The sequence below is a fragment of the Lepidochelys kempii genome, chromosome 5 (assembly GCF_965140265.1).
Source record: "Lepidochelys kempii isolate rLepKem1 chromosome 5, rLepKem1.hap2, whole genome shotgun sequence".
NCBI classification, from domain to species: Eukaryota; Metazoa; Chordata; order Testudines; family Cheloniidae; genus Lepidochelys; species Lepidochelys kempii.
In genome coordinates this window covers 13,796,108-13,806,811 of record NC_133260.1, presented here as the reverse complement: position 1 = coordinate 13,806,811, position 10,704 = coordinate 13,796,108, and the positions used below count along the sequence as shown (strand labels likewise).

The window sequence follows — 10,704 nt, the reverse complement described above, 5'->3', positions numbered from 1 at the left end:
GTCATTTCAGGAATAATGCGTAATGGGTGTCTTTCCAACAAAAATTAAGTTTTCTTCAGCTATAGGTAACGGAAAAATAAGGTTTACAACAGGCAGAGCACAAACTGAAACTATAGACAGTAGGTTTGATTCTCCACTAGGCTTGTGTAGTTGTTAACACCTGTGTAAAGAGGGTGTTAAATGCTACTAAATTAGAATTCGCCTCTCACTTTCATTGGAGCTAATATGTTACACTCTCTTTGCACAAGTGTAACAAGACAATGAATCTGACTCAGAACTTGCAGCTTAAAGGTTAAACATCTTTATGGTTAAACATTGTGAACCCCATTCAGCCCTTACTTGTTTCAGCCTCAAAACACAGCCTATCCCTGCTGCTAGTTTGTATTCATCATCTATATACCTGCTACCAGTAAGGCTAAAGAACATAGGAATTTGTTGGGGTGTAATGCTAATAATTTGTTAGATGCCTGTGAGCAGCTGTGGGGTTTCTAACTGCCTGGCCCAGGGTTTAAACCTTGGCTTGCAGGCACCACCTAGGCTTTAGCAACAAAGCTATACGAGAGTCAGTATTCACCAGCATGCGTGGCAAATGACCTTGAAAAGATTATTATTAAGCTAATGATGTATTTCTCCATTAACAAGCCTATCCCTATGAGGGGAGAAAGCAGCCTACTTCTAGAGGCTTAGCTCCCCAGTTTGAGCAGTGGTTGCATAGAAAACCCTGCAGTTCTGGCTTCCTACTAGTAAGAGGTACTGAGGGGCTGCTTTCCTGATGGCTACTTCACAGCAAGGCAAGGTGTCTGCTCCACAGATAGCTACCCTCTCATCCAGCTCTGTGCCTTTCACTACAAAACAAGAGAGGGCAGAAGGAGGAAGTGTGGGAAATGCTCCTGGGGCAGGGGCTTCCAAGAGGCTGAGGAGAAGGAGGAGGTGGAAGAAGCTGCCAAGAAAAGCTTTCACAGTTGAGGTAAGCATGTTTAAAGCTTAGATGAGGGGTTGGATCATGGGGGCGGGGGGGTTGCTGAAGTCCTAGTAAGCTGCTGGGGGTGACAAAGGCTCAGGGTGGCTGAATATCTGATGGCTGGGGTATGCCCTTTTATGTGGGGAAGCTGAAAGGCAGGGGTTTGTCTGTATGCACCAGGGGTAGTTTGAAATTCTTTGGGGATGCTGAAGGGATGATGCACTAGGAAGGGAAGGGGGACATCTGCCCCATTTGAGTGTAATTTTCTACTTCTGGGGGATGTCCCCCAATGCAATGAATTGAAAGATAGCCCCAGGGTAGGAAGAGAATGGGGCAAGACCCTGAGTGAAAGGAAGAATGTGAGGGGGTGAATCCCTGAGAAGGTGGGAAGCAGGAAATGAGGAGGAAAGGGGGATGGCAGCTTTGGGGAAGGAAAAAGGGGAGATAGGGAGGAGGAGGATGGAAGGGGGAGAACACTTGTGAAAAGAAGAGAGTGGAACCTTGGGAGGGAAAGAACATTGCAGGAGGTGGTAAATTGGGAAGTCTTTGAAGAAAGGGAATAGAAAGGGCTGGGGAAGAAGACTGGAGAACAGAGGTGAGAGGGAGGAAGGGTTGAAAAGAAGAGTTAACAAGAGGGAAATGGAGCCAAAAGAAAAGTGGGAGACAGCAGACGGAAAGCAAGGTAGGCTAACTTTATTTCTTATTGTCTTATAACATGTTAGATGTCAAAACATTCCAAAAACAGTCTGCTTGCTTATATAGGTCACCTGACATTGAGAAACGTGATTCTATAGGTTGCTGGGTGGATAGATGTGGCTGTGAGTTGGAAGAGGATAGAGAAGCCTGGCATCCCTCTGTGTGAGGGAGAAAATATCATGCTTTGGTGTCTCTTCTATGTCTCTGATTCTGTCTTGAATATGTTTCCATATGCAGCTGAAGGGAGAAATATGAGGTGCGTTGTAGGGAATGGCGGGGAGGGTCTAACATAAGAATGGTCATATTCGGTGAGGTCAGTGGTCCATCTAGCCCAGTGGTTCCCAAACTTTAACAAGCTGTGAACCCCTTTCACTAAAATGTCAAGTCTTGTGAACACCCTCCTAAAAATGAATATTTCCAGGGATTTTCTTCTTTACCTGAGTATAAATTATAAAAGCAGTGATCTTGGAAATATAAAATTTGCTTTTATGACATTTATTAATTATTTATCATTACAGTATTTTTATTACATTATGAAAATGGCAACATTCTTCCAAGATCTCCCTTTCATAGCTTGTATCACTTTGAATAAGCCTGTTATAAGACAAGGCTCCTATGTTTCATCAAGGAGTATCAGATATGAAACAGAATGAAGGTATTTAAGAAGCCAACTCCAAAGAGTTCCTCCTACACAAGCATTCAGGTCTTGAGCAGTCCAGGCAAACGACACACGTTACAACAAAGCTTAAAGTTGTTCTTCATAATAATTTTAAAAACCATACTAGTTGCCCATTTAATTTGAAAAACAGCAAAAAATGTCCATCTCCCTTTCCATTTCTTATAAGGAGTCTTGAAGTTTAAATCTCCTCAGTGTGATAGATATTCTTGCTTTGATCTGCTTAGCTCTTGGAAGTCCAGGGGCTCCGGGCTGCTGGCCCCGGGCTGCCTGGGTTCCCTAGGGACAGCTCTGTCCATCATTAGGGAATTTTTCCCCAAGAACCCCCTGTAACATTTTGCAAACCCCAGTTTGGGAACCACTGATCTAGCCCAATATGCTGTACTCTGACAGTAACCAGTGCTCAATGCTTCAGAGGGAATGAACAGAACAGGGCAATTATCAAGTGATCCTTCTCCTCTCATCCAGTCCCAGCTTCTGGCAGTCCGAGGTTTAGGGACACCCAGATCGTGGGATTGCATCCCTGACTATCTTGGCTAATAGTCACTGATGGACCTAACCTCCATGAATAAGATCTGGTTTGGTTGGTTGGGCTGCATGATGTGTGTGTAATGGTCTAACTGAACCTAACTTTTTGTGCTAGAACTTATTCTAGTACAGAATTTCAGATGCTACATGGGTTTATTTAGTTTACTATCTTGAATTTTTGAGCCAGATTATGGTAGGTTGTACAGAAGGGATGGGACAAGGGCACCAGGAGCCTTCCTCCCCCTAGGCTAGCTGCAATGGGCTCGTCTTTGCTAAATAAATAAATGAATGACTAAATCAAGTTGTGTTATGACAATCTTGAAGAGTTGTGACAACTTTGTTAAACATGAGTTTACAGTCAGTAGGCAGGACAAGTCATCCCTAATCATGGTTTAACCTTGATGGAACCATGAGGTCCATCTGCAACCAGCTGACATGGTGCTAAACACAAAGGTCCCTGTCTAAACTGACTGCAAATTTGTGTTTAACATTGAATTAATTAATGTGACACCTCAAGGTTATAACATGATGCAATCTTTTAGAGTTGTTGATCCCAATGTGACAAGCGAGTGTAGATGCTGTGTGTGGCGTACCACTACCAGCCTCCCCAAAAGAGCAAGGGCGGTGCAATGTTTGCAGTCTTCCATGGTCAGCAGAGCTGATTGGGCTTGAGTGGGGATTTGCATGTTGCCCTCTGTCCCAGGGCAGTGGAATTCTCACTTCAGTATGCGCTCCACAGAAGAGTTAGCCAGAATTCTTCCTGACAGCACTCGTTGCAGTGTGGCCTGCTGCACAGGCCGTGGCTAACTCATAGTCTAGAGCCTTCTGTTTTGAAATGTTTTTTAAAAACATTTTGTATATTTGTTACAAGCTTAAAATAAAAGTGTCCCTTCTTGCTGACTGCAGGAAATTTTGGAATTTCAAAACCTTCTGGGGCAGAAAGCCTGTATCTTCCTTTTTTTAATGCCTCTTCTGTGTCTTCTCACAATCTCCCTACGTGAGCTGGTCTGGTTGCTTGCCTGTTTGTTGGCTCCATATTGCCTTTTAATAAATCGGTTGTTTGACTTAACAGCAACATTGCCAACAAAACTGAATATTGTGACTAGGCAATTATTGTAATTAGATAATTCTCTCTAGCTGCTTTTGAAATATGCTTTTCAGTTGCACTTCAGTGTTTGTTTTGCTGTAAATGTCTCAGCATTTCCTTTGCAGCAGGAGACCCATTATTCCATTTCAAAATTTACTGCCAGTGACATTTTTTACTACATTTTTATTAATAAAAATGAAGCAAAAATATCTCATTATCACTTCTGTTGTGATGAGACTGTATCTGATAGTAAATGGATAAAACTGAGAGCAATGAAATTATGGGATAATAATTCCAATATATATAGATATTGCACTTTAACATGTTCAGACTTATGACAGCTATGCTACCTTCCCTCACATTAATAGAATAACATCACTTCATATAAACAAACAAAAATTCAATAGTTGAAGCTCACACTTCTGTCCAAAAGAATAATAAATATTCTTGTTAAGGTGCTGGACAGGGATTCAGAAAATCTGGATTCTAATATCAACTCTGCCACAGACTTCCTCTTTGAGATTGGGCAAATTAATTAATTTCTTTGCTTCCATTGCCCTTCTGTAAAATAGGCTAATACTTCAACAGCTACTACAGTGCTGGAGAGGTCATAGGTAAGACTATAAATAAAGACTTTTTGATAAAATATAGATAAATGCATTCTGTACCCATATGTTGTAAGACTTTTTAGAAATTAAATGTTTCTTTGGTAAATGTTTGACAGTCATGGTGGCTGAAATCCTCTATCCACAGAACAGGAACAGTAGCAATGCAAGCTTGTGCTACCACTTCCTTTCATATGCCTTAGTCCAGACCTGGAAGGATGGTTTGTGGGGTGAGGAGGTAGTTTTTGTTTTTTCTAACTCCACACACAATAGTGCCAAATAACTCCTAATCTTCTGGCTTTTATGATCTGGATGCTTCTTCACGAAGAACTGAATTCACCAAATGGACAACCAACACTTTTCAGTCATTATTTATCTGGACTAGATTTGAACTAGCTGTAGTTCAAGACTAACTAGTTAAGATTTTTGTTGTGCTTATCATCTTTCTGTCATGTCAAACAAGATTTATAGGTCTTTATTAGCATTCTATGATTTTCTGCTTCAGTTGTAAGCTTTCTGGGGGCAGAGATGTCTTTTAATGTACATTCTGTGAACAAAGTGGGCTCTGATCTATGACTGGGGCCCCTAGGCACTGCTGCAGTACAAGTAAATATCAATTTTGAGGAAGACTCCATCGTGAATTAGTTAAAAAGCATTTTAAACGTATTTCCCTATTACCGCATCTAGCAGTGGATTACTCTTTTGAAAACTACTATCTCGTATATTTCTAAAACTCCTTTTACGGTGATATGAGATACAATATACACCATTTGTAAAAGTTTATGAGGCTTTACAAACTTATATGGTGATATTCCCTGACCAGTCCAAGACAAGAGAATGGACAGTCGTTCAGAAGAGGGAGGGTTTGAAGACGAGGGACTGGTAGAAGTGGTGGATTTTAAGGAAGATACGAAGAGGAGGGGGAGGTATTCCAGGCATAGGGGGCAATTTGCAGTTCAACATGATAGATTTTTAGATTGTAAATGGTTTATGACAGGGCCTGTCTCTTTCTATGTGCACATTGGGTATCATATAAATCAAGAATAGTTATATTTGGAGGTTGTTTTGTGATGATATTCTGGGAGAGTGGGACAGTAAGTGATGCTGTGCAGATGGTGGTGTGAGGGGAAGTCAAGTGTTGAACCAGACTGCAACAGTGCAGCGGGGTCATGTTATGAGGGGGCCAGGCCATGATGCTGTATGAAGGCCACATAATGTGGAGGGACAGTCCCTTGGGGGAGGGATAGCTCAGTGGTTTGAGCATTGGCCTGCTAAACCCATGGTTGTGAGTTCAATTCTTGAGGGGGCCATTTAGGGATCTGGGGCAAAAATTGGGGATTGGTCCTGCTTCGAGCAGGGGGTTGGACTAGATGACCTCCTGGGTCCCTTCCAACCCTAATATTCTATGATTCTAGTGGGGAAGATGTGATGCTGTGTGGCAGCCTCATTGCAGGGGGCTGCCAAGAAGGGGAGGGAATGATGCCAGGTGAAGAGGGGGGCATGACGGGAAGGTGATGCTGTAAGGAGGCCTCATGGGGAGACAACAGTGACAGTTGTGTTTGAGACAGTCATAGTGATGTCTATGGGGTGGCCTTGTTGGCCTTGTTGCAGGGGGGGCAGTGCCAGGTGGGGAGGCTATGTGGTGGGGGATGTAGTAAAGAGGAGGGTGTCAGGTGGGCAGGGTAGTAGTGGGGGCAAGACATGGTGATGTAGAGGGCAGGGTATGAGGGATGATGCCAGGTGGGCTGTAGGGAGGATATGTTGTAGGGAGAACAGTGCTGGCTGGGGGGGACATAGTGGGGAACACAGGCTGTGGGGAAGTATGTGGGGTATATGGTGTCAGGCCAGGGAGAGATGGGGGACATTGTGATGCTGTGGGGAGGATATGAGGGGGACGGACTGTGATGCCATGGGCATGGGATACTGTCAGGTACTGGGTGGAATGAGTGATATGGTGATGCTGTGGGGAGGGGATGCTGCCCTAGAATCACAGGATTAGAAGGGGACCACCAGGGTCATCTAGACTAACCCCCTCTCAAGCCAGATGGCTCTCCAGCCTCTTTTTTGAAAACCTCCAGTGAAGGAGCTTTCACAACCTCTCTAGGCAGTCTGTTCCATTGTCCTACTCTTCTTACAGCTAGGAAGTCATGCGGGGGGGGGGGGGGGTGGATGTGTGAGTCATGAGGATGCTGTGTGGAAAGGAGTGTAGTGAGGAGGGGGGATTATGGGGGTGCAGTGGGGAGAACATTGGGGTGCTGTCTGTGGGTGAAGGTGGGGGATGCTGTGGGGAAGGGACACTGTTAGGCATGGGGGTGCTGTGGGGGAGCGGGTGTAGTGGGGAGGGCATGGGGGTGTTGTCGGTGGGTGAGGGGTGCTGTGGGGAAGGGACACTATCAGGTGTGGGGAGGGCGTGGGGTGCTGCCAGGTACGGGGGTGCTGTGGGGGCAGGGATGCAGTCAGGTGGGGTGTGAGGGAGCTGGCGGATGCTGTCGGGGGAAGAGGGATGCTGTTGGGTGGGGGTGCATGCAGTGCTGTGGGGCGGGGATGCAGTAGGTGGGGTGTGGGGGAGGGGGATGCTGTCGGGTGGGTGTGAGGGGGCAGGGGGATGCTGTCGGGTGGGGGTGCATGGGGTGCTGTGGGGCGGGGGATGCTGTCGGGTGGGTGTGAGGGGGCAGGGGGATGCTGTCGGGTGGGGGTGCATGGGGTGCTGTGGGGCGGGGGATGCTGTCGGGTGGGTGTGAGGGGGCAGGGGGATGCTGTCGGGTGGGGGTGCATGGGGTGCTGTGGGGCGGGGATGCTGTCGGGTGGGTGTGAGGGGCCATGGGGTGCTGTGGGGCGGGGATGCTGTCGGGCGGCGTGTGAGGGGGCAGGGGGATGCTGTCGGGTGGGGGTGCATGGGGTGCTGTGGGGCGGGAATGCTGTTGGGTGGGTGTGAGGGGCCATGGGGTGCTGTGGGGCGGGGGATGCTGTCGGGTGGGTGTGAGGGGGCAGGGGGATGCTGTCGGGTGGGGGATGCTGTCGGGTGGGGGTGCCGTGGGGCGGGGATGCTGTCGGGTGGGTGTGAGGGGCCATGGGGTGCTGTGGGGCGGGGGATGCTGTCGGGTGGGTGTGAGGGGGCAGGGGGATGCTGTCGGGTGGGGGTGCATGGGGTGCTGTGGGGCGGGGATGCTGTCGGGTGGGTGTGAGGGGCCATGGGGTGCTGTGGGGCGGGGATGCTGTCAGGCGGGGTGTGCGGGGGCAGGGGGATGCTGTCGGGTGGGGATGCATGGGGTGCTGTGGGGCGGGAATGCTGTTGGGTGGGTGTGAGGGGGCAGGGGGATGCTGTCGGGTGGGGATGCTGTCGGGTGGGTGTGAGGGGCCATGGGGTGCTGTGGGGCAGGGGGATGCTGTCGGGTGGGTGTGAGGGGGCAGGGGGATGCTGTCGGGTGGGGGTGCATGGGGTGCTGTGGGGCGGGGGATGCTGTCGGGTGGGTGTGAGGGGGCAGGGGGATGCTGTCGGGTGGGGGTGCATGGGGTGCTGTGGGGCGGGGGATGCTGTCGGGTGGGTGTGAGGGGGCAGGGGGATGCTGTCGGGTGGGGGTGCATGGGGTGCTGTGGATGCTGTCGGGTGGGTGTGAGGGGGCAGGGGGATGCTGTCGGGTGGAGGTGCATGGGGTGCTGTGGGGCGGGGGATGCTGTCGGGTGGGTGTGAGGGGGCAGAGGGTGCTGTGGGCAGGGGGATGCTGTCGGGTGGGTGTGAGGAGGCAGGGGGATGCTGTCGGGTGGGGGTGCATGGGGTGCTGTGGGGCGGGGGATGCTGTCGGGTGGGTGTGAGGGGGCAGGGGGTGCTGTGGGCGGGGGATGCTGTCGGGTGGGTGTGAGGGGGCAGGGGGATGCTGTCGGGTGGGTGTGAGGGGGCAGGGGGTGCTGTGGGGCGGGGGATGCTGTCGGGTGGGTGTGAGGGGGCAGGGGGTGCTGTGGGGCGGGGGATGCTGTCGGGTGGGTGTGAGGGGGCAGGGGGCGCTGTTGGGTGGGGGTGCATGGGGTGCTGTGGGGCGGGGATGCTGTCGGGTGGGTGTGAGGGGGCAGGGGGTGCTGTGGGGCGGGGGATGCTGTCGGGTGGGTGTGAGGGGGCAGGGGGATGCTGTCGGGTGGGGGTGCATGGGGTGCTGTGGGGCGGGGATGCTGTCGGGTGGGTGTGAGGGGGCAGGGGGTGCTGTGGGGCGGGGGATGCTGTCGGGTGGGTGTGAGGGGGCAGGGGGTGCTGTGGGGCGGGGGATGCTGTCGGGTGGGTGTGAGGAGGCAGGGGGATGCTGTCGGGTGGGGGTGCATGGGGTGCTGTGGGGCGGGGGTGCTGTCGGGCGGGGTGTGAGGGGCCATGGGGTGCTGTCGGGTGGGGGTGAGGGGGCAGGGGGATGCTGTTGGGTGGGTGTGAGGGGCCATGCGGTGCTGTGGGGCGGGGGATGCTGTCGGGTGGGTGTGAGGGGGCAGGGGGTGCTGTTGGGTGGGGGTGCATGGGGTGCTGTGGGGCGGGGATGCTGTCGGGTGGGTGTGAGGGGCCATGCGGTGCTGTGGGGCGGGGGATGCTGTCGGGTGGGTGTGAGGGGGCAGGGGGTGCTGTGGGGCGGGGATGCTGTCGGGTGGGTGTGAGGGGCCATGCGGTGCTGTGGGGCGGGGGATGCTGTCGGGTGGGTGTGAGGAGGCAGGGGGATGCTGTCGGGTGGGGGTGCATGGGGTGCTGTGGGGCGGGGGATGCTGTCGGGTGGGTGTGAGGGGGCAGGGGGTGCTGTGGGGCGGGGATGCTGTCGGGTGGGTGTGAGGGGGCAGGGGGTGCTGTGGGGCGGGGATGCTGTCGGGTGGGTGTGAGGGGCCATGCGGTGCTGTGGGGCGGGGGATGCTGTCGGGTGGGTGTGAGGGGGCAGGGGGATGCTGTCGGGTGGGTGTGAGGGGGCAGGGGGTGCTGTGGGGCGGGGGATGCTGTCGGGTGGGTGTGAGGGGGCAGGGGGTGCTGTGGGGCGGGGATGCTGTCGGGTGGGTGTGAGGGGCCATGCGGTGCTGTGGGGCGGGGGATGCTGTCGGGTGGGTGTGAGGGGGCAGGGGGATGCTGTCGGGTGGGGGTGCTGTGGGGAGGGGCTGCTGTCGGAGGGGGTATAGGGATGCTGTGGGGCGGCGATGGCCTGGGCACGGAACCACCCCTTCTCCCCACCCCCTGCGGGGCCCGTGGCCGAGCGCCCGCCCCGCCCCGCCCCCGTGCGCAGCGGGGCCGGATGGGCTGCGGAGCCCGCCCCGTCACGTGGGGAGCGCACAGAGGGTGCAGGATGGTGGCGGCTGCGGCGGCGCCCGGCGGCGGCAGCGGGTAGAAAATGGCGGATTTCGAGGCGCTGAGGGTGAGGACAAAACTCGTCGCTACCCCGAGCGCCGGCCTCCCCGCGCCCACAGCTCGGGCTGGCCCCCTGAGCCGGGGCCGGTCACTGATATAGAGTCTACCCCCCCTCCCCCGCCGGCTCCCACTGGCCTTTTGGGGGTCACCACCTCCTCTGCCAGCCCCCACCAGGGTCTTCCCTCCCCCGCGTCCTTCCAGCCCCTCAGGGTCTTGACCCACTAGCCCGGATCTCCCCCCCCCCCCCACCGCGTCTCCTTCCCAATCTGCCGCCTCAGGGTGTGCGCCCCCCCCCCCCCCAAGTGCTCGCACACTGCTGAGGGCCCAGGTTACATTCATACTTCCCAAACGGGGATCGGGGGCGGGGGCAGTCTAAGTGGAGGTGTCCTGCCCTTGCTCCCCAGATTTGGAGCTTTCTGTGATTGCATGCCCGGGCATTGATCTCTCGAATTGTTATTTGCCAAAGTTAGGTGGGGGAGAGGAGAGGACCCCCCGCCCCCTTCTCACACACACACACACACACACAATTCATTGTGAATGTGGCTTTTTTTTTTTTAATCTAAAAAGGGAGAACACTTAAGCTGTCTTTTAAATGTGACTTGAAGTTAGAGATGAATGCAGGCCTCAAGTTAAGGCGCTTTGTGCGGGCACACACACTATCTTTCATTAGCACATCTCAATGACCTTGTAGTCCTCACCTGTATGTTCTTTGACTTCAAGAAAAATGCTTTCTATTGTCTTACTTTTTTTAGAGGTAGAGGAGTGGAAAACTTGTAAATCCTGGTTTCCATT

The 10,704-nt window shown here is 52.9% G+C and overlaps 1 protein-coding gene across 9 annotated transcripts in view; it reads left to right on the top strand.

Annotated features, from left to right (window-relative positions):
• The first annotated feature begins 9,804 nt into the window (after positions 1–9,804).
• Positions 9,805–10,704, top strand: part of PIAS2 (protein inhibitor of activated STAT 2) — a 54,364-nt gene continuing 53,464 nt past the window's right edge. For 7 of the 9 annotated variants that reach the window (XR_012158838.1, XM_073343474.1, XM_073343475.1 and 4 more), the window contains exon 1: positions 9,817–9,919. Coding sequence is in view for 1 of the 9 variants with exons in the window: in XM_073343470.1 (XP_073199571.1) it covers positions 9,896–9,919 (24 nt within the window). In the remaining 8 variants the exon portion in view is untranslated. Of the gene's footprint in view, positions 9,920–10,704 lie in introns of all 9 variants that reach the window. The other 2 variants (XM_073343470.1, XM_073343469.1) reach the window with 2 other exon arrangements.